This window comes from Macrosteles quadrilineatus, unplaced genomic scaffold, assembly GCF_028750875.1.
Source record: "Macrosteles quadrilineatus isolate MER2022 unplaced genomic scaffold, UCM_ALF_1.0 Scaffold_8__2_contigs__length_117827958, whole genome shotgun sequence".
Lineage (NCBI taxonomy): Eukaryota > Metazoa > Arthropoda > Insecta > Hemiptera > Cicadellidae > Macrosteles > Macrosteles quadrilineatus.
Genome location: NW_026542601.1, coordinates 71074673 through 71099568, shown reverse-complemented (window position 1 = coordinate 71099568; position 24896 = coordinate 71074673). Strand labels below are relative to the sequence as shown.

The window sequence follows — 24896 nt, the reverse complement described above, 5'->3', positions numbered from 1 at the left end:
TCTGTATTTTTTTCTCAATATCAGAGAAACGATTAACAAAAAAAGGATGTACAAGAAGGAGCAAAAAGAAAATTACGCAAATCACATAATTTAATTATCTGGTACAAAAACAAGCATGGAGACACCATATTAAAATTGTCAACAAAAATATTATTTTTATAGGGAAAACAAAAACTAGATTTTTTGACCTAATAATGTTAATGAAACACATCTCTATGTTACTATCAGGATTAGGTTAATGGTAAAATACTCACAGACCTAAAAATGAACTGTGAGAAAAGTTAACAGATCCAAGTTATAAAAGTGTTAATAAATAGGTACTTTATATTCGGGCAGTGAATGTACAGTTCTTATCATGAAACTTGACATGGTTTCCACTCAGTGTAATATCTTAAAAAAAAAACCAATACTTACAACCCACAATAACAATATATAATACCTTATGATTTAAATAAAACTATCAGACAAAAGTACAATCTTTTCCCGATATAAAGCTAACAAAATTTTGTAACAATAGACTTTTTGTTACAACTGCCAACCATAAATAATATTTTATGTTTTATAGGTAACTCAATCGCCAAACGATCGCTTAGAACACAATGTTAAATTTTGAAATGAGTTTAGAAATGAGAAAATGAAAGAAAAAACTAAACAATCAAACTGGTTTTATACAAAGTTTTTTATAAAGAACATTATTTATTACTCTAAACAACTAACAACTCTGAAGAATATAGGCAAAAATAATTGTTCTTCTCTACGAAAGGAAAAAACTTCATCATAATACGATGAATTAAGTTTCATGTAATATGAAAGTTATCAAACAAAGATTAGAAAATCATAACTTATGAAAAAAATATGACATAATAATAGCATTATGTCAATTATTAATAGATTTACTTAATTCATAATTAATTGTGTTTTAATTGTTGCAGCATAATTAAATGCCATACATAAAGGACCAACCCAAAAGGTGAATGATATAGTCACTGATCAGTTTGATAAAAAAAAAACTTTAATAATAGTTTGATGATTCATTACTGATTGCGGTCATTGTATCTACAAAAGAAGTGATACCGAGATCTCATTGGAAACCCAATATATCGGCACAATTGATAGTTCATGTTTAAAGCTGACTTCTATTGAGTATCAAGCTAGAAGGTGTTAATGTATAGAACAACAATATTACAAGAAAACGCTCCGCTTGAGTTTAAGTAGGAGCACAAGAAATTATATTCTCCTTTATACCAAACCAATACAAATAATGCTGGCAAGAAAACTTTGTTTTTCGAATTTCACATGTAGGTTTTGTGTTTATTTACAACAATATAACTATTCACATTGTTCATTCAATTAATTGGATGGCTTATCATTCACCTTACTGGGAGATTTGTGTAAACAACAAGTAGGATCTCTCAAGATTAATCTTCATAAAAACTGTCTGAATGGAGTGGCGTACAAGTTTGTTCCCAACTTGCAAAAAAGTTCATCATGTTGGCTGTCTAGATGTCAAAATTAATTAAATTAGCTTCTTCTTTAAAGATTTTTATTGCAGTAAAACAACACTAAAACCCTCTCTGGAAAACTAAATGTTGATTACAGATACACGCTTTAAACTCAAAGACCTGACCAATAAACTTATAGTAAAAATACTAAACAGTTATGCTAGAATAAAAATAGGATGAGCAAAAAACAGGTGAAAATCGATTTTGCTCCGTATACCCAGCGGCAAGGTAAAAAATGCAAGGCAAGAACCAATACTTATTATAACCATATTGATAATATGAAAAATCAAAATTGGTTGAGTCAAACTGACAAGGGCCAAAAAATAACTTGGGCTAAAAGTTTATAAACCTTGTTGTACTTTTGCACATTCTTAAAATACAATTTCATAAATAATACTTTAAAATCATAATGCCGCTATTTTTTTAAATCAGTGAATTGTCACCTTCAACTAGAGTTAGAATTGCTAAAATGAGTACATCAGGTGAGGCATTTTACTGTCCAAATCTTCACATTCTTGATCCTTTCTGCTGCAACACCTGAAATTAATATTCAAAACGCATTACAACAAAATTATCTTTATTCCAAAATTAAATTATCACAGACATACCTTATAGCTAAATGTAATTTCTCAAAGACAAGTATTAGAACTAACAAACATGCTTAAAACCATATTTCGTAGTTGTATAGGTGTCCCTAACTGAAGAATTTAAATATGTTTTCTCCCAGAACTATCAAAAGAGAATTGAAGTGTCATTTACAATTTATTTAAGTAAGCGCAACAAACAGAAGATTGCATCAAAATAGTGTGATTTATACTCTTCAAACAAATAATACTTGGTAAACACATTTTATGACTGTACATTTGTGAATGAAAAAACTAATTTTCAATAACTGTGCATATGCATGAATTACAAAGTTTGGAGATTGATTTTAGTAGTATACCAGCCAGCACTAGTGAACAATGTGAGTTATGGCCATGAGTTTTGAATGATTTGTTTAACCCTCCGAGTGTCCCTTGTTTTGGCCTTGATGTCTGCCTATTTTTTGCTCATTTGCAAGGTTTTATTAAAACGGATCTGAGAAGCTTGAAAACAATGTTAATTATACTGTTCTATATACCATTTTGTTTGGAAAATCATGGGCTTCAATATTATACATAGAAAATAAGGAATATTTGTAAAATTTGAAAAATTTAGGTAAAAAAAAAAAATATTTTAGAAAAAAAAAATAAATAAGTTCAATGAAATTGTATAAATTATAGGCCTATAAATATTTGAAAATAGCCACTTTGTTCTAAATTTTATGAGGATTACAAATATATAATAATATAAGGAAGTAGATTTACAAATAAATAAGTTATGGGCAAAAAACAGATTTCAGTACATAGCATTTGGCTAAGAATGCATAGCCTAACCATAGCTAGGAATCTGGCTGATAATTTACATCAATATCACTACCTACTTCTTCAGGATCATCAACCAGCCCTTCAAAATCACTTAAATCTTCTTATAATGCACCACGTATATCACTACTTTTGATTTTTAACACTAAAACAATGATAAACGTAATAAAACACATCAGTCATCGGTCCGAGGGTAACCTAGCTGTTTACAAATACGCACGTCAGCTGTCTGCTACAATTACGATCGGCTCGGAGAACATAAAGCGCTTAGAGACAGACCTCTGGAGAAAGCTTAGAATCTAACGAAAACAGCGATACCTAACTCGATCCAGTTCAATCCGATTCAGTCAGTCATAGAGCCTTTGCCGTAAACAGTGTTTTTGAGTCGCTGCAGCGACAAATAACACTCGGAGGGTTAACTGTTATATTGAAGTGCTGCCAATATAAATATACATATAAATATAAATATATTGCACACAAATGTTGGCAAATTGTCTAAATGTCTGTGAGTGTGAGCATGTTTATTGAAAACTCTGTTAAACTACTCAGCAGGCATTGCAGCAAAGTAAAACCTTATCACACAACATTCATAAGCCTTTTAAAGAAGAAGAATTAAAACCTGTCATGGTACACAATACCTCAATTATTAAATTAGAAGAAAGAATAGAGTATTAAAAAAAATACTCTTAGAAAAAATGTTGAAAAAAACATAGTCTTGTAATTTAACCCTGTGTTAATTTAAAACTGTGTTTTGTACATACAAAAATGTATTTAAGCCATTTATAATCAATAAATTGTAAAAAAAATCAATAACAAACTTTTACTTTACATATTTTTAAAATACATAGCAACCATAAGCAACACGATCGGTGACACATGGAGTGTTTTTCCGTGTGTTGAAATATTAGACAAACAACATTTGTATACATAGGCCTATATTAATACTAAAACGTATAAAAACCATGTATAATAAATACAATTGTTCATGAAATAAAAAAAAAACTCTTACTTTACATATTTATAAGAAATATATAGCAAACAAAGACAACACTATCGGTGACGCACGGAGCCGGTCTCGTACTACGCAACTGTTCGGGCTTCAACTGATAAATAGGGGTTTTGCGGGGGAGGTGTGAGATCTAAATAATGTTCAATCGGTTCCTAGAAAGATGCATGCAAGGTACTGTTACTCCTAAAGTTACCGGCATATTACTTTTACTTGGTTATATTGGTTTTTATATTTCTGTATAAAAACAAATGCACCCGGAGGAAAACTCTGTGGTGTCACAGACAAAGGGTTACAATAACATTTGCACAAACTGATGGTATATTTTTTTACCCATTCAAGTGTGGATTTCCTAAGACCTAATAAGAAAGGAAAATAGATTCCCCAACAAAATTTGTGGTTTATGTATCTTAAGTCTTCATTAAAGCCCCTGTCACACGGAGCTGGTTCCAGCAGCTATTTTTCGCTGCAAGAACCAGCAGCATTAGTGGTTATTTCTCCAGCGCGCTAGAAGTCCTGTCAGACGAAGCTGGAGAACTAGCGCTACAACTTACAAGTCTGGGAATCTAACTACACATTGTAGTTGGATGTAACTACACACTCATAATAATGGTAGCAAAAATAATGTTGTAGAAGTAAAAAGTGTCACGAAAAAAACAAAATATTAATATTATTTTGTTTCTACTATGGGCATGTAAATTAACTTATTAAAATCAAATAAGTTGTGTTAGGCGTATAACAAAAGGACTTTATCTTTCCTCGACACAAAAAATCACATTAATTTAATTAATATATGTGAGATGTAGCAATCGTAACAACAAGAAAATTATGACAATGCGTGAAAAACTTTTAAACATGAAAGTTTAAATTTATTTTTGATTAGTTTAAAAGTGTTCAATTAATTTAAATTCATTTTTCTTAATGCGAGAACTAGCACGATACTGTCAGACAGAGCTGGAATGGTGCTAGAGACTACAGATAGTCACATGACCTGCTAGTGACTCTTCAAGCGCTTGTAATATTAAACTGTTTAAAACCTCCAGCGGCTGGAGATACCAGCTCATGCGAGTGTTTCTAGCAGCTGGAGAATCAGTCACACGATGCTGGTTTTCTGCTGGTTCTAGCTGCGAGAAAACCAGCTCCGTGTGACAGGGGCTTAACATACAGTAGACTCCCTCTTATCCAGACACCTTTTAACCGGACATCGGTTTAACCGGACTACACTCGGTGGAAATGACATCTCTTTAACCGGACAATTTTTATCAGCACATTGGTTTAACCGGACTAGATCGGCAGGAAGTGGGCAGTACTGAAACGTCTGTTCTCTTGGGAAAGATTTGAGACCAGTGATCACGTGTCTTAATACAATGCTCTCCTAAATTTAAGTAGAATATCACAGTAAACAGTCCGTTTTAACGAGATTTTGGGGACATCGGTTTAACCGGAAAACCCGTTATCCGGACTGGCCTCGGTCCCGAGGAGTCCGGATAAGAGGGAGTCTACTGTATTAAAACCATTATAAAAGGACCAGTTTGTCCAGTAGGCTACAAGATTTAACGTTTACGTTGCAATCGTATTTTGGAATTTGCCATTGTGTTTACAAAATGCTAGGAAGTTCCAAGTTGCAAAAGGTATCCCAAGATATGTCAAAAGGTGATGGGAATGATATGTTAAATAGGCTATAAGTTTAAAAATTAAAAATGTAACCTACTTTTGACTCAATTTAATGATTGAAAACCAAAATTTAAGAGAGTCATTAAATGCTTGGTAAGCTATTTATTTTTTTCCTTAGTTGACCATTCTCAGTGGACTGCATACAATGTACTTGTAAGTTAAATACCTTGGCCCTGTCAGTAGGTTCAGTCTCCTTGGTGTTCCTGTCTCGAGGGCCGTACTCTCTCGACACTACACACAGGAACTCTGCGTGATCCTCGTTCCCATAGTTGTATTGTGAGCCAATGTTGATCAGCTGTAATTTGTTTATAGGATAGGTTAGTTAAGGGCAAGTAAAAAAATATGCAAAAAACATTTCACAAACTGAAACTAAATAGTTGGAAAAAGATCTATCAATTATTAGTGATAAATTTAAACCTTTAAAAGTCTTAAAATGTTCAAGCTAACAACTTCACAATACTGTGTTGACGAAGAAATAAGATACACACAGGCGTACACAAATTATTAGAAACTATTAGCCTACAATACAATTTACTTAGCTTTTAGATTCTGTTTTTATTTTCTACATGACTTTTAATAAGCCTAAACACAAATACATTGAAATCACAATCTTTTGTATTACAATAGTAATGTTTACAGTTGTCCATGCATTTATTTCATGTCTAATGATTATTCTGACTTCTTACCTGTTCAAACTTCCAGCCGTCGCTCATAGTGGACACCATTTGCGTGAGCTCGTCCTCATGACATTGTATCACTCTGTACACGTGTTTCTTTGAGTCTTTAAGAGGTCGGGTATCTCGGCACACAATGCGTTCTTTCACTAGTCGGATGAGTTCTGTGATGTTATAAAACTCTGCTTCCTCCAGTACTCCTGGAGAGAGAATTGGTAACTATATTTTGAGACATGTTTAATCGTACGTGCTACAAGATACCCATAGACCCTTTTAAATTGACTGGGCAAAAGCATTTTTTTTTAAATTATTTGTTTACCATGATTCAATTAATTTAGGCCTTTGTTTGAAAGGTCTATTAGTCTGATTGGGTCATGCCCATTGTTTGTAACATTATTTATGAATTTCCCTAGAGGGAAGTAACTATAACCGTATATAGCACGGTAAGACCTGGAGCCAGGACCGATATGCTTTTTCATTTTGACGTCCCCAGAGTCCAAACACTATTTGTTAAAACAAAACTTATATATAGTTGGTTTTTCTAATTTTTGACCCTCAAAACACAAAATTTCCCAATTTCTCTCAAGACCTTTTTAAAGAGCTTAAAAAAACAAATAATTTAGTATCTTGATGTGTTTTTGTACGGTTATTGGTTACGTAGAAAATTTAAAATTCCCATGTTATCCATATGGAGAATGTTGTAAAATGTAGTTGCTTGTTTATGGAAATATTTTGATAAAACTTGGCAAATTTATAAAACCGTGCCTACCATTCGAAATGGTGGGATACTGAGGCCGGCGGGTCGTATGAACCTCTCTCTTTTACACAAACATACATTCTCTCAACCTGCTCTGCTACACTTATTTGTTAGGCCTAACATAAACATTTCAAATTTATATGTTGGTTTTATAAGACAGTGCTTATTACTGTGTTGTTAGTTTGAACCTTGACATATTTTTTATAGTTTATTTAGGCAAATTAAGATTGATGGTCGTTTTTTAACACCACTAAAAACATCAAAAATGTAGTCAGCGAGGAACTTTTTTTTTATTTTCTGGAACAATCATTGTTGAAGGAATACAATGCACATCAACATTATGAAACAAAACATTTGAAAATAGATAGGTGAAATTACAGGGCCGGTAAGAGCAGAGAAAGTTTGACCACTGAAAAAAGAAAGTTTTGCACTTAAAACTCTCCTTTTTTAGATTACAAGAGATTAAACTTTTACTTCGTCAGAGTGCTTAAAATGTCGTATTTGCAAGTATAATTTTTCATACCCGGACACCCCTCTCGCAATGGAGGGTATTCCATACCCCCCAAACCTACGGTGGTCGTGGCCACGCTGGCCTAGAATTAGAATAACCCCCATACCCCCGACAAAATGCCCCCCCCCCAAAAATTTGCCCTGGAACCGCCCTTGGTCCTAGGCCTATATATTTGTTGGGTTATGCCTTTACCTGATTTTTAAATAGTCTTTATGCACTTGACAGTAGGAAACTCAGTGGTGGATTAGTTTGCACAAAACTGAACTAATGCTGACACTCCTCCCCAATCTTGTTCTGACATAAAATACTCGTACTTATTACATTATCATGTACCACCAGAATGGATTCTGTGTACCACTCAAAATAAGAGATGTATGCGTATCACAAGTTAGGAATACTGTTAAGGAACTTAATTTTGTTTAATAAAGTGTCCAATTATTTTAGAACTCTTTCATTTAATAAAAAGACTATCTGAGTCTGTTTTTACAACAAGGAAATGAAAATACCCCCGCCGCAGCGCTTAAACCTGCAGACTAAGTGAATTTCCATTTGCCTGAATTAATTTGAAATTAAATAGATTTAAATAACATTAGGTTTAACCTAGGTTTGCTGCTACAGGCAGCCTAATAAAGTGTGTTTTTTAGTAACATAATAGCTTAGAATAAAATAAATAAATTTGCCAAGTTTGATCAATATATATCCATAAACAAGCAAACTGTAGCATTTTACAAATTTCTAAAAAAAATTGGAATTTTAAATTTAATTTTTTTTTATTTTCTCTGTAACATATGACCGTACAAAAACTCTTTAATATAGCCTACTAATTCATTTTAAGCTCTTTTATAATGGTCTAGAGAGAAATTGCTAAATTTTGTGTTTTAGGGACCGTCAAAAATGAGAAAACCCAATTTTACCTATAAAACCCCCTGCAAAACCCCGTTCCCATGCTCCTATCATGCTGGTTCGCAGACTCATTTAAGTTTATGCACCTTAAAACCAAATTTTATGAAAATTGGAAAAAAATTACTTAAGTTACAGTATTGCGTTTACGGAAACAAATATATATATAACATTTTGAACGGTTGGCGTTTTTGGTCTCAGGGGGCATCAAAATAAAAAAGTAAACCAGTCCCGGGCCTAGGTCTTACCGTGCCACCTACGGTAATAGCTACTTCCCTATAGGGAAATTCGCTAAAACCCAGCCTTAAAATAGAACTATTATAAATAAGTTAGGTTGCTAGAAAACATGGTTCTCTTTATCAATTCAAGACTCACCTTCTTCTTCTAAATCCTTATTAATGATTAGTTTTCCATGCCGTAAATAATTTAACACAGGACTGAAATAAGTAGGGTCCCGATCGATCAAATAAGCACCTTTCTCATCCTGAAAAAGAATATGGAATTGTAACCAAAATTGCCTATTGTGAACACAACTTTAGGTCACTGAAAGCATGGTTTAAGTTAATATTACAGTTGAACCTCTAAGATTAATTTCAAGGGGTAGGGGAAAAATTATCGAGGTATTCATAGTAAAGAGGTTAGTTTTATCGAGGTTACCGGCCGTTATTCGCCTTATAAAGGTTTCTCCTCTACACAGGCACGTGCCAAACAATGACTGAGGTATGGATGGGGTTTCATGTAGAGACTTAAAAAAGCGTCTGTTTATAAAACTACGTACTATGGAGTTAACCTCATAGTTCATGAGAAATTCGCCTTATAGAGGCCACATTCGTCTTGTAGAGGTTTTGTGCTAAGAATATTAATTGGCCTATATTTATTGCAAAAACCCTGTCCCCTAGGTTAGAAGTTAGATGTACATAAACTTGTATATTTTCAGTAATATTAAGGCATTAAATTTTAAATATTTGGTTTGAATTAATTTATAAAGTTAAAATATAGACAAATATTACTAAGCAGGCATTTTAATGAGATTATACTGGCAATAACGATCGTTAAAAGTCGTGTCCCTGGCCGTGAATGTAATGCTGGGTTCGAGGTCGAAACCAGTTCTCGTCAGGTCTTTCAACCCTCTCTCCAGGGTGTCCACAGAAAATTTGTCATCGATTTCCATGACTTTCCATGACTATCCATGACCATTTACCATTGATTTCCATGACTCACGAATTTACTAGAAAATTATATATGACATACACACACGGATAATACTGCCTAGACAAGTAATTTCACAGAAAATACAGAAATTTGTATTAACACTAGAGTAGGCTAATACATTTTGCAAAAATATTGTGTTCAACATAAGGAAAGAAAGAAGAAATCCCAGCCTCCTCCGTCCCCATAGCTGGCCAAGTTCTCTCAAGCCACTTTCTTTTTTCTTTCCGATCTTACTTTATATTATTGAATTTTATTGAGTTTAGAGTTTACTAAATTAAGGTTTTAACTTTGGAAAGACTTAACTTGAGACAACTCCAAACAATATAACAATAGCCTATTTGTATTCCAATTTGAGTTGTAATAATAAAGTTGTAACATTTCAATATACACTACTGTTGCAACAATATTCTACAAATATTAAATTCAATTATAAGATTTAGTAGCGACAGATTATATTGAATTATTAAAAACACAAAACTCATAAACCTATACAACTGTAATAAATTAAATTGTTGTGAATTTGTGAAAAACTGAAAAATCCTGAAAATTGCTACAATAGTCGGGTTACAGCTGACTAGAGCATTGAAAAGTACCGTCAAATCTATCCATCATTGGGGATTTCTATGACTTTCCATGACTTTTTGCCTATTTCCATGACTTTCAATGACCAGAATTTTTTTCCATGACTTTCCCTGACTATCCCTGACTTTCCAGAATGTGGACACCCTGCTCTCTGTTCGTTGTTGACTGTGGGTGAAGTAGGTGAGACGTTATGTGATGCCAGGATTTCTAGTTTATACGGAAAGTCTTGATTTAAAATCCGTTTTGTAAGCATTAAGTTTTTGTGTAATGATCGGTATTGATAATAACTGTTACAATACGGTAAATAACTTATTTAAAACTACAAAAATATAAGACAGACGGATACTTAACCAAACTTATGGCCAGCAAAGGGAACCACGGCCTCTAAGTTCCATTTTAGTAAATGACGAGAGTGAAAATGCTAATGTCGGTCACTGTAATTTGGGTCACAAAATCTGAGGATCTGATGTATGACCTATTACTTTTGGTGAATTCTGTCACCCAAATTACTTCTCTTATGAGTTTTCAATGTTGAGAATTAATTTTTCTGTAACCCACAATACAATTGAAAATTATTTCTGTTTACTTTCTTTACTTTACCTATTTTGATGATGGGCGGGATTATACAAAAATGTGGGCAGTGAGAATTTGGCTCCTAGATTTGCGAGAAAATTACGAACCTCGTGTTAATAGCAGACGATAATAACGAAAAGGTGACACTTTTATAATAAAGGATGGTAACACAAGTGTTGTTTAATACATAGAAGTTCCCCATTTATACGTTTGAGTTACTGTGTACCTACTAATGTCAGTCGCCTTACTTGCTTTACATGTAATGTCAGTCACGTGACCTACATTACTTGTAATTTGGGTCATTCTTAAAATAGTGGGTCACATGGTGGTTTGTATGCATATAAATAAAATCGCTAACTTTAATGGTTATTTTTAAGCAAAACATTATACTTTTCAGTATATTGTTTAAAGAAAAAAATATTGCAGCCTATAATTTGTATTGTGAGTTAGATAAATAATATAGAAGGATCCTGATATCATTACCGCAATTTTTTTAGAGTTTTATTTTGAGTTTTTTAACATCTTGTATATAATTTATAGCAATCACATTTCTCACACTTTGGTATTATTGGGTATCTAAAAAGCTATTGGAATCATAATTTGCATAATTCATTGTAGATATCCTTGTCAAAACTTAGGATTGTTTGTGTGATCCAGATTACTCAAAAACCAGAGGTTGAATTTCTCTTCTGGCAATAATAAATGTTATTAATTATTTTATTGCTAATAAGATCAGATTTATGAACTACAAAGGCTACACATTGGAAAAAAATAGACTTAATTACTATTGGTGAGTATTAATTTTCTCAGATATACCTAGGGGACAGCAATCGTCCTATTTTCAAGTTTTTAAACCCTTATGATGTCTAGTAAATTGGGCTTGGTGTTTATAAATCTAGGTATGGTGTCTAGTAATCTTGGTTAGGTGTCTTGTATAGCAGTGTTTCCCAACCTTTTTTACTGGTGTACCACTGCACTAGACAAAAAAATGTCACGTACTACCTAGTCAAATGAAGTATGAATAATTATCTATGGAGAGATCTTTAATAGTTTGCAAACCTAACTAACCTATACAGCCAAAAGAACTAAAAGTAAAATTCTGTGTAGTGTTGTAACATTTAACAATTAATTAATTAAAATGACAAGAAACACAATAAAAATTGTTGCTGAAGTTCCGAATCACAGTTTAGTTCAAACAACTGTTTGTTTTCTGGTGCAGTCAAGTTGTCTGGTGCCATTTCTATCTTCATTCAAATCCTCAGGAAAATAAAGGTTGTAGCTGTTAATTTAGCTGAGACAATGGTTTTTAATGTCAGCCAGAAATTCAAGACTCAGTTGGTTGTAATTTCGTCATCAAAATTCCCAATTGTAGGAGACAGTGAAATCTTGTTTCTTCTACCTATTATTACTTGATTGCTCCTGTTATAAGCTAGTAACTGTAATAGCTGTCTAACAAATGATCTCGTATTCGTTCTATTGTATTGATAACGAAACAAGACACAGTTGCCGATGGCCAATGAATTGTTAACAGTGCCGCACCGGTGCGAACCATGGTGAAATAGTAATTTTAGGCCTAGTAAAGCCTAATCATACGTCACTGCGTACCACCGCAGTTGCCTCTGCGTACCACTAGTGGCACGCGTACCACAGGTTGGGAAACGCTGTTGTATAGTAACTGCCCTGTCACGATGTTTAAGCGAGTTTTCTAGGTGTAGTGTCTAGTAATCTAGGTCTGGTGTCCTACAGGAAGTCTCGGCGACCAAAAGTCATTTGAGAAAGGGTAATTACTACCTATATCTACAATGAGATATGATGTAATTATTTTTAGTTAGGCTACTTAGGCTACAGTTTTTTTCACGCAGAATCCAAAAATGCAATCAGTTTTTGTCGGAGAGATTCCTAAGTGGCTGTACAATTAAATAATTAATATTAAACTTCAGTTTCGTTGAGTGATTCAGATATTTGTGGTTTGGACGAGTCCAAGTTCTAGCACTAACGAAAGGGGTCCCCGGAAGGTTTGTGGAGTGGAAACAGCTGTTAGATGTTTACAACCGATGCTAACAAACTAAAACTCACACGATGACATGAGAGCAAAATCTGAATTACAATATGCAATAATTAGATTTGTAATAGCAAATGAACTTTGACGCCGTTAAGAAAATACAATAACTCAACTACACATTTAAACTATTACTCACTTCAACATTAATTATAAAACAATGGAATTTATTCTCGTAAAATACAAGTAATAGAAGCTATGACACTGCCACTTCAATAGGTAATAGTGCATAGGCCAGGCCCTAATCCCATTGTGCCTAAAAGTGAAAACATGCCACAGTGCATAATTTCATGCATCAGCAACTAATAAATGATATTACATGTGTAATATGGAAACCCCAACAATGAGAGATCCCATGCTAGGTAACAATATTTTAAAGACATAAGTTACTGCAGTACAGAAGTTATTATTGACACCCTTTTATATTAAATTAAGATCAGCTAATCTAATCTAAGTTTAATTTAACCTAGGCCTAATCTAACCTAGAACCTAACCTACTAAATATTAATTTTTAAAATCACTTTTTATGACAGAAGAGGAAGCATGACATAGGCATGTGAAGAAGATAGGTCGGACTTTATGCGGATTCGTGATTGTATTAAGTCCTTGAAGTGAGGTTAGATTAGGTAAGTTGTTTAAAGTTTAGGTTATAATGAACCGACTCATTAACCCTAGCAGTGGCCAATGTTAGAAGTGGGGAATGGCCAACCCATTTTGGCGATTTTGCAAACCTTTTTTTGAAAATTCGTAAAAATTCAACCGTACAAGTAAACCTAGCCAACCTCATATTCATTTTGTTCGGAAAGAACAGGAGAATCTAGAAATAGTAATATCATAATGATTTAGACAGTGTATTTTATCGATAAAGTGAAAAAAATAAAAAAATTTGAATTTTTTTTTTTGAAATTTCAAAAGCGGCCTTGGTATTTTTTTTCTACGGATTTCTTTATGGGAAATTCATTATATACATTTTGTAGAAAATCTAATTCCCTACATAGAAATATATAACATGTTAGGAAAATATTTTTTTTATAAGTTTTTGGGGCGAAATATAATGACAAACGGAGAACCGAAAAAATTGAGAACCGTACAGTGTTAGTTTATGTTGTAAAAAGTTCTATAATACATGTGTATACTAATAATGATATATACATGTTTGTAAAGCTAATGAAGTAAGGAATCAAAAAAAGTCATAAAGTTTATGGTAAAAATAATTTTTTACCTATAAACATACGTATATAAAATAATGTTTATATATTTTAGCGATTTCTCGAAAAACAAAATTCACAGTACTTAGTATACACAACTTTTGTACCAAATTTTTTACTTCAAACCAACATAATAATCTTGTAGTGTATTCAATTACCAACATAAAAATGTATAACATGTTAGAAATATTTTTTTTGTAGGTACGTAATAGGGACATAATAATACAATAACCGCAAAACCGCAAATAAGTGTAAACTATAGCCTACAGTGTTTGCTTGTGTTGTGAAACATTATGTAGGCTGATGATGTAGCCTACATATTTGTAAAGCCAATGAAGTAAGGAATCCAAAAAAGTCATAAGTATGATGGTAAAAAGTTATTTTCACCTATGATTATGTAGGCCTATCAATTTGAGAACGTTTTGAATTTTTTGCGCATTTCGAGAAAATGGAGTGTACAGTATTTAGTAGCCTATATAATTTTTTACCAAATTTTTTACACCCAAACCAATATAAACATGTTGTAGTGTATTCATTTACCTTTATAAAAATGTATAACACCTTGGGTAAATCATTATAACCCCTCTGAATGTCAGAATCGGGGTCGCCGTCTATGTGTCACCCCGACAACCCATCACCTCGGTATTTTGGGCACAGACGACAACGTGTCACCTCGTAAAAATATAACGATGCCGTCTAGGTGTCACCTCGTCTAGTTGTCACCTCTTCTCTGGAGGTGATTGTTTGTCGTGTGTAGAGACGACTGCCTGTCACCTCGCACGCTTGCGTCAACGTGTCACCCCGACTACCCGTCACCTACTCTAGGCCCAGGTGACGATCTGTCGTTGCCGTTTACGACAAACAGTCACCTCGTACACTCGCGACAACGTGTCACCCCGACTACCTGCCACCATCTGTTTACGTTTTCTTATAACGCATAATAGGATTTCTCCACTTGGTTTATCGGCGCTACCATGCTTGAAAACAAATAATTGTATATGTTACAATAAATAATAAACAAATAATCAAATACATTATAAATTATGCATGTTTAATCTTCACTAACTAGATGATACACGCAGGCTCCACCCGGGTAATAAAACTAAAAAATCTAACAAATTAATAAAATAATACTAAAATATAGGTAGTTAGAACCAAATAACATTAGGTTGGTTCTGTATACTGCAACAAGTAGAAGAAAAAAAATATTTGCAATCTAAATGCAGTTACGACATTTTCCAATGTAGGAGATTTTATAAAAAGTTCAGTGACACTGTTATATAAATTTTAGTTAAAAGCTAACATTGCATGCTCTCAGCTTAAATAGAAGTCAGTCATTGTGCCTGAGGAAATAAAAACGACCTTTTGCGATTAAAATTTTTCATGTTAGTGCCAAATATAAACTTAGTTCCAGATCATAACAGATGTTACATTTGAGACTAAATTTTTAAGACGCCGTTAGACATTTGACCAATTAATTGAACATACATTGAAATAGCTCATAGTGTATTTGGATGAATTAATAATTATCATCCACTAGGCCTTCTATGGCCACGAGAGAAATTTGTTTCTTGCATTCAAACACAAAAATGAACTAGTTAAATATAAAAAAAACTACAAGATATGTCAGAAAAAATACGTTTCATGCTAAATTAAAATTATGTTCCTTTACTTTAGCTTACTACAATCATTAAATTCAAATATATATTTAATTTTTATAATCCATGTAATTCAACAGATTAAAACTATTATTCAATTAAAAATTAAACCTGATATTCCAAAATATAAGCTTTCAAACAGCACTGAAAAAAAAACGCATCTTACATATTGAACACATAACTCTTGGGAAGTTCAAGAATAGACTTTTAAATGTTAAAGGATGCATTTACCTGACTTAAGTAAAAGGTATTCTTGTTAATACAAATATACAAACTTTGAGTTTTTTTAACTTTTCAAAATCGAAAATTTTGACTGTAGTTACTGCAGTTTTAAATAACGCCTTTATAACAACGGTACTTGACAATTGCTAGATTTCGAGCAACAGGTACATAGTACTTAATTATTTTATGAATGCTAATATTATAAATTCAATATTTCTCAAGTAAGCCTATCGCATAAAAAAACACAATACCGACTAAGATACTATTATTTAAAAAGCTGTATGTCTTACCATGTAAACACTTTTGTTCGCATTAAAACACGTCGTTCTGTTCTTTTAAACCCCGAACTAACAAACCAATCCATATTGCTAATAAAACGGGTTACTTAAAAAAATATATATAACTGTTAACTGTTTGACTGTTATTTAACTTTTAATCACTGTTTACTATTAACTGTTATAAGAGTCGACGTATAAGAGCTCCGCTCCGCTAAAAAACTGGGTTTTCTCATTTTTGTCCCTCAAGACACAAAATTTCCCAAATTGTCTATAGACCTCTTTAGAGAGCTTAAAACACAAAAAATTCAGTATATCTAAGTATTTTTGTACAATTATTAGTTATTGTACAGAGAAAATTTATAAAAATATGATCTGAAATTTCCTATGTTATTCTTATGAAGAATATTGTAAAATGTTGTAGTTGCTTGTTTATGGAAATATTTTGATCAAACTTGGCAAATTTATTTATTATATACTGAGATATTATTATTTTTCTAAAAATACACACTTTATTAGTTTCCCTGTAGCAGCAAACTTAGTTACTCGCTAAACTGAATGCTAAAAATGCATTTTTAGGCCTAATTGAAAATCAGTTCAAGTAAATGGGAATTCGCTTAGACTGCAGGCTTGCTGCATCGGAGGTATTATTTTTTTACAGATTTTTTGTACTTATTTTTGAGCCTGTTTTATTTATATAGGGATTCCGCACATATACAGGAAAATATATTTCTAAAAGGTTTGTGTAGATTTTCTCTGCGATGCACGGGAAATAAAATATGAATTTACTAAAAGACTCATTCTGTTCGGCAGTGTCGAAATAATTATCATATCCTAGAAATGATCAAATTTATGATTTTTGATTTATTAATATTGTTTCTTGATATAGTAGAGTTTTGAACTTAGCTGATTCTAACAATCAATAGTTCAACAATCAAATTAAAAACTGTAATTCAACGGTTATTTTGAGTCAAAAACATAAACAATACTGGAGCAATTGATTTTAAATAATAGACAAACTTTATAGAAAATAATTTTTATGTAGGTTGTTCACCTTGCCTTTGCTTGAAACTCGTCCGATTGGAATGACTAATAGCTTAAATGAAAACCGATATTGCACTGAAGGTTCGTCTTAGACCAAAATATATCTATAGGATTATATAATTATTGAAGGTTGGAGAAAAGATAAGTACATATAATATATTTGGAATATGGTTTTAATTCATATTAAACTTGATTAAACATATTAAAAAAAAAAAAAAAAAAAAAAAAAAAAAACCAAGGAATAAATGTGCGGAGGGGGTATTTTAATCAGCCACAAAGTATATACCATGTAAGGACCGAAAGTTACTTTTAAAATTGTTTGTCATAGAATAGGAAGACCGGAAGCCTGATATGATTTTTTTTTTATATCATACGCTCGGTTATTCACTGGCGCAATCACCCACATGTACTGCCAATTGTGTAAATCATCTGTTTTAAATGGAGTCTTTTAAGTCCTGAACAATGAATTAAACTTTTATTTCGTAATAAATTATAAATTTCATAATAGTATATAAGTCCTCAGATCATATCAGAATATCTTCAGAGATCGAAAAATGACAAAATAAAGTGCCAAAATATAATCTGAACTGATTTTACTGGTATGTCATTTAAGTTTTGTGAATTGAAAACAATTTTGAGAAGTTTTTTTGTGCTTGTTAACAAAACATCTTTAAAAATTGTGTATCATGTTTTATTTTTTCTCCAGGGTGTTCCAATTCTATAGCTACGTCACACAATGTTTGCGTCCATCATCGCGCAGATACCGGACGGGCCTAATCCGCTGTTGTCAAAACATACAGTAGCTCTTGTTCTTCTCTGGGAAACCGAGGGGTTGCGACTCAGCGGTCATTGCTACTGCCTCCCTTTAATTCTCAGAAACAGTGGCAATGACCGCCGGGAAAGGGTAGCGCACCCTCTCGTCCCTCTCGTCTTACAACAATACCCATATTTTGACAACAGCGGGTTAAGTCTGACCAAGTCTACCTGAATATTTCTTAGATTACAACACCTTTTTAATCCCACTTATTACATACAACTGCCTCTACATATTTATCTCTACGAAAATTAAGTCTTTACTTAAAATGGTAGGTTGAATAATTATAAAGCTCGATGGACCAGGTCAACACAATCCATCCATCCATATATATAATACGCTAAGCCGATTTTTGTAAACAGAACTCCTCCCTCATTTTTGGACCGATTTTGATGATTAAAGTGTCAAAAGAATGGCCCTGATCTGTAGTTTTGCAAAGTGTTTTTATCTGTTTGAAATCTTTATTAGTTTGGACTGAATTTTCCATCAAAGTTGGGTTTTCTACCATAATATTAACATGGGGGAATCTAAATATTTAATTAGAAACTTTTCCTCCGCTAATTTAAGAGAACGACTGGGCGTAGAAACTTGGTAGAGGTGTCCAAAGAACGGTCTTGGTCTGTAGATGAGTTATCAAAAGAAAAACGAAGTAAATTCCCTAAGGGCTCTGCCCCAGAAGCCTTTAAAGATCCCTCCACAGATTTGTTTACATTTTGGCCATGTGGATAATAATTTTTGTTTTTTATGAAACAAACTGTTAATTTTTAAATTGTATTTTAAACAACAAACACTTATTGAGAGTTACTGAATTGTCCAAAGGAAGTATTTTTTGCAATGTTATTTTCTTGAACTCTTCGAGGTCCTTTGAATGTTACTAGCTTAACGAAAAAAGTGTTGTGCATGTTTACTGGCACTACTCAGCAACAAAAACAATTTAATTTATCTCTAAAAAATATATTCTTAAAGTGCACTGAGCAGCAGCCTAAAACTCAAACTCGCATTGTGACATTTATGATTCGGCTTATATTTCTCCAACAGTTATTCATCTGCAGAAGAAGTTCAGTGTGCTCTTATTATCGTGTCTAATAACATCCAAACACACAAACCTTGCCTAAAATGGTACCTATTTTGACAAATTATTTGCAGTTTGGTCTATATTACGGACCGTGGCTCACTGGGTTGGTAACATTATTGAAATAAGTAACACGATATTTTGGCTGTAAGAGTAAATACTATTTAAGCAGCTACTGTCATGACAGAAAGGTCATATTCCTTTTAAATCCTTTATAAGATACGTTAATTAACAATGCATGTAAATGTCAATATTTACGTAACAGCCAATTTACAGTATGTTTTTCGCTTAGGATATGCCACATTGCTATTGCATTTACATTATTTGTTGCCAATGAAGCTACACGACCATATAAACGAGGAGGCCCCTAACCGTCGATTTCGACGGGTTTCACCTAGTATAAAATAAACCCTGATGACTCCGCTCAATGTTGTGGATGCCTCTGCGAATGCTACCTAGTTTATTTAATACTAGAGAACCCGCGCGGCATAGTATGAAACATAGCGCCGAACAAAGCGTTAAGCTCATATTCGAGTAATTCTAGTTACATCTTAGAGTTACACTTGTTAGAAACTAATTATAAATATCTGTATTTGCGTTGTCAAGGTTCGCCTACATTATTTCTGCTCTCAGTTTTATACTGATAACTTCTAATAAATGCTAAACGATCTGCTTCAGTTCGAGTTAACATGTCGCAACAAAGTTATCACAGCATTGAGAATAAAAATTTTAAAAAACTGTTGCCTCACTGATAACCTGTGTTAAGTAATTTAAGTTGGGCCATTTTATTTCTTTGTATTGAGGCATCCCCTTGATCAAACGAATTTTCTCCGTAGAGAATCCTGAAAAGTGGGGTGATGGTGATATCAACCCTTTCATGTGCTCCATTTTTTACCCACAAACTCTGGGTTACCAACTGGACAGCCATAATCTGCTTTGAATAGGCTAAAGTAACAACACCATTGAAAGTTGCTTAAACGACCCATTTGCGTTTTTTTTTCAATTGAGGTAGAGTGAGTAATTCTAAAGTTTACAATAAAGACATAAGGTCCGCCAAGATTTGGTATAATCTAACTTGAATTTATCACAGTCAAGGCATTATTATGGTTTCGTAAATGTTTGAAATATCTCGATCTGTTAGTGTCAGAAGTAAAACATTTCTTGTATGCATTAATTTGATCTGACATTAAGCAAGTTAACTTTACCACCAAGACAACACTATGTGCTTCGTATGTTTTTCACTTCTAAAGTAAGTTGCATAGCAGAACTGGCATATATCTTACCAAGTAAATGTGTATCTGGATGAGTATCTGTTAGAGCAGGCCTATTCTACTCTCCTCATACAGATAAGATATTTTATTATTAATTGTCTCCTCCTACCGTTATAAATATTTCTTATTTGAACTTGAGGCATTTCTGTTCTTCCAACAAAACTGACTAACCTTTTACTAACCTTTTAACTTCGTCTTAATCTACTGAATATTACAATAGCTATTTACATTACAAGTGTAGTAAGAGCGTTTTTACATGAATGTCTCTGTCTTAATCTGATATAGAAGCTTGAAATATATTTTACCTAACCCGCCATGTTAAACTTCCCTATCCCAAACGTGATGTATATAACTTCGTTACTTCTCGAGTGATGTAAAGTTGAAAAAAAAACTCACTCGGTGATGTAATGAAACCCATTTATAGCTATTTACATTAGTTGCATAATTCACCTAAGTGATGTAAACACGCTCTTGCGTAACGTGTAACGTACAAAATTTTACCTGACCCGAAAATATACAGGGGGTTACGTTCAATATTTTGTATTATCCATTTCACTCATCTTCTAACAGTAAGGTTCTTTTACAAACAAAAGCTAGGTTAGGAAAATTCTTAAATCAACACAATAAAATTCAAGCACACAGCTGATTTCTAGCGTTGAACGTCGAGGTATATTTTTTACCTAACCCGCCATGTTAAACTTCCCTATCCCAAGCGTGATGTATACAACTCCTTCACGAGTGATGTAAAGTTGAAAAACATATAAAACATATTTTACATGAAAAACATATTTCGGGTTAGCTGGAGCGGAACCCGAAAGGATTTTTGAGGTAAGAATATGTCTATACGTTAATCGAGGATGTGAGCTATCATCCTGCCAAATTTCAGCCTGATCCGACAAGTAGTTAGTGCGTGATTGAGCTTCAAACGAACAAACAAACACGCAAACTTTCACATTAAAAATATTTAGTATGATTAAAGAAAAGAATAGTATTCATATTTAAAAGGAATTACAGAATTTAGTTAGCTGTTTCAACTAAACTGGTTGGTTCTATGATATTCAATACCATTAAAAATTAAAAGATTTACCAACAGAGTGCAGCACTAAATTATTATTTATTTTTTTATTTTATGACAACAGTTAATTTGAATTAAGCAGCAACAAAAAGCTGTGATACACAATGAAAATTGCAAAGTAGTATTGTTTACATTTACGTATGCATTTTTCTTTTAATTAATAATTTGCGGTATTGTGCGAATGTTTGAAAATTTACTTTCTTCTATTATTTAGGTACAGTGGTAGAACATTATGTCTATTTTAGATTTGTTATAATAAACGCAAAGCATGAGTATAACTGCAATAAGCATTGTATTCGTATACGCCAGCCCCGTACGAAGGACGGCTACTCTGCTAGTTTGTTCATATATGTACTTTTAGTTAAAAGTGATGATACTATCGGAGTGACGGTTTGAGGCGGTGTCAAGTTGTCGGCTGCATCGACGCTAAACCGCCACCTCTCACGCTCGCGTCTAGGTGTCACCCAGACAAGGTGTCACCTCCTCTCTTTGGAGGTGACGACTAGACGCCTTCGTACATGACAACCTGTCACCTCGCACGCTTGCGCCTAGTTGTCACTCCGACTACCTGTCACCTCATTCAAACGGTGACGGGTAGTCGGAAACGATGCGCGACAACGTGTCACCTCAAAACCTGTCTTAAAAGGTGACGGTTGGTCGGGGTGACTGGTTGTCGAGGTGACACGTAGTCGCTGTCCCTCAGAATCGTCATTTTTGGACATGATGCTAACAAAATAGCCTACAGTAGTAGGCCTATTTAGTATAGGCTATAACTTTTTTACAAAATTGTTTACCCCCGAACCATTATAAACATGTTGTAGTGTATTCATTTACCTTTATAAAAATGTATAACACCTTGGGTATATCATTATATAGGTACAACAATCTCTGAATGTCAGAATCGTCATTTTAGGACATGATGCTAACAAAATACAACCTTTTATGAACACTATTCCACACAATTCAGTAATATTTATGCATGAAGATAACTGTTATACACACACACAACACTTCACTTACACTAACACTACGAACTAATAACATATTTAGTAATAAATCGCGGATAAAACTATTACGGCAACAACACAAACAAACAATGGCAATACAAGACAGCTGACAGACTGTGGGAGTAATGACTCACTTCCGTCGTCTACATCACTGTCTACATGCGAGCATACAGAAATAACCCTGAGTGCAGGGCTGCCACTCTCTGAATCTAAATTTCTTCCTCTTCAAAATGATATACTATATGACTAGTAATAATAACTTTCACTGTATATAATTCGTATTTTCCATACTGTCACCGGACGACTGTTGGCCATTTGTTAGAAATTTCGAAAACAGCTGTTTTCATAAAATCGTACCGATTGTGCAATCAATATTTAGTTATAAATATCACTACCACAATGAAGATAAAATCAATGGCTATCCAGTGGTATCACCCGCAACATCCCAAGACGAAAATTACCCGAGCAGGGTAATGCCAAACAAGAAGTGTTTTGCCAGTTCCCAAGTGTCGGCTGCAAAAGTCGTACCGCGCCAAAATTTCATTTGATTTCTAATCGTCGTGACATTGTTATATACCTGCTACAGGGTTTGTTTATGTAATCAAATGAAAGTTCAGAATGTGATCTTTCGAATGGTATATATATTATTCTAATCTGAGTTGATTGTAAGTGTTTTTTTTACCGTTAAAAAAATTTCGGCCCATACCGTAACCAGACGACTTTGGCCATTCTAAGCATCAACGTCATACCGTAACCAGACGACGGTTGGCCACTGCTAGGGTTAATTTATGCTACTTCCAGACTGCAAGATTTTTTGTTATTGTTAACTTATTTCATTGTATTTCAACCACTATTTAAATTGTGCAAAACAGTCTTGAAGTAGCATAAATTAGGCCTAATGAGTCGGTTGATAATAACCTAAACTTTCCTTCCTAATCTAACCTCACTTCAAAGCACTTACCTAAATACAATCACGAATCCGCATAAAACCCGACCTACCTACCCACATGCTGATTAGGCTAACTTATTTGGTTTCAAAACTAATTGATTTCATTCCGCATTAAGTATAAACAACTATTTGCTCTCCTCATTTAGTTCTGAGTCCACATACGGACCCATTCCACCACGCCATATTACCATCAGTAGGCCTACCGCTCAACTAACTTAACCTTATATTCGTAATCTTAACCTTCGTTTTAAGGCCACTTGGGAATCTCTCCGACAAAAACTGATTGCATTTTTGGATTCAGCGTGAAAAAATTTGAAATAGACATCTAAAAATTACATCATATCCCATTGTAGATAGGCCTAACTTGCCAGGTAAATTGTAAGTAAGTTAGCCTGAGAAAGTTGTAAGTTAGTGTTGGTGTCTAGGAACAGTTTAAAAACGTCTTCTAGGACGTTTTAGGTGATTTGGGGGGTGTGAATAGTAACCATGATATTGCTAACTATAGCCTATCAATTATAAAACTAAACTGTCATAACCTAACCTAAGTTTACTAACCAAACTTGATAATGAAAAAATGGAATGAAGGTTTACTAATTGAATCGATAGCCTCAATCGGTATTAGCATAGCCCGGTTAAGAAACGGTAACCAAAGCCATTTTACATAAGTTAGGCTACATTGTTGATTGGCTTCAATTACAGTAGGTCAAACCTAGCTTAGGCTAGGTTGTCAGTAGCCTAACTTGCATGGTTATTGGTTAGGCCCTTCATACTTAAATATTGAAGAACGAATAAAGGAATTCACTAATCTAATAATAAAATAATATTATTGTAAGTAGGCTATAATGGATATTTTAATTACCCTATCAGATATCAGGTCGGAGTCTTCTTTACACAGTCTATATAAAAACGAATTTGGGTCTCTTGATAAAGTTGTTTTAGTCGTCAAAAAACACGTACCACCAACATTTAATTTAACCCACTGCTTACTACTAGGTTTAGATACACTATTCATTTCCATGTCCATTGAATTGTTTTCTAATTCGCCTATATTGTTTTCAAACACAGTTTTATCGCTAATTTCTGCTTCAGCCATGTTTGTTTGCTTTGCTTGCTTGTGGTGTTCGTTCTCGTTGACGTTATTTGACGGACGGACGCACGGATAGTCAAAGGCTTTGAAATTGTTGTCCACCATAGACTACTACTAACCAGTTTATATGATATAACTACACAAACACTATAAAAATTGATCAGCTATTAATTGTTAAATATTCAATGGTGCTATATTAACTTTAGTTTAATTATTAGCCTTTAGTATTTATGTGTTTAAATATATGTTTTAATACCTGTAACCCGCGGGCTTTGCCCCGTTTAACTTCTTAATTTTCAAGATTATCTCGTTCGCATGGCTCAATCACGTCCTGGTTGAAGTTGGTTCGCTACGCTCACTC

At 33.5% G+C, this 24896-nt stretch overlaps 1 protein-coding gene across 1 annotated transcript; it reads right to left on the bottom strand.

Annotated features, from left to right (window-relative positions):
* Nucleotides 1-72: 72 nt before the first annotated feature.
* LOC129001308 (BTB/POZ domain-containing protein KCTD5-like) lies at nt 73-24572 on the bottom strand. The gene is made up of 5 exons (XM_054428559.1): nt 24308-24572; nt 8803-8911; nt 6272-6459; nt 5752-5880; nt 73-2039 (listed from the first exon to the last, which is right to left on the bottom strand). Exons 1-5 carry the CDS (start codon nt 24539-24541, stop codon nt 2010-2012), a joined length of 690 nt encoding a protein of 229 aa, XP_054284534.1. The 5' UTR covers nt 24542-24572; the 3' UTR covers nt 73-2009.
* Nucleotides 24573-24896: the final 324 nt, after the last annotated feature.

Excerpts from the sequence above, each read along its gene's own strand:
- LOC129001308 (XM_054428559.1), bottom strand. The coding sequence starts at position 24,541 with ATGGCTGAAGCAGAAATTAGCGATAAAACTGTGTTTGAAAACAATATA. Across the intron at positions 8,912-24,307 it reads CCGACCTGATATCTGATAGG|GATGAGAAAGGTGCTTATTT; the intron begins GTAATTAAAATA and ends ATTCTTTTTCAG. Across the intron at positions 6,460-8,802 it reads TAAGGATTTAGAAGAAGAAG|GAGTACTGGAGGAAGCAGAG; the intron begins GTGAGTCTTGAA and ends TTCTCTCTCCAG.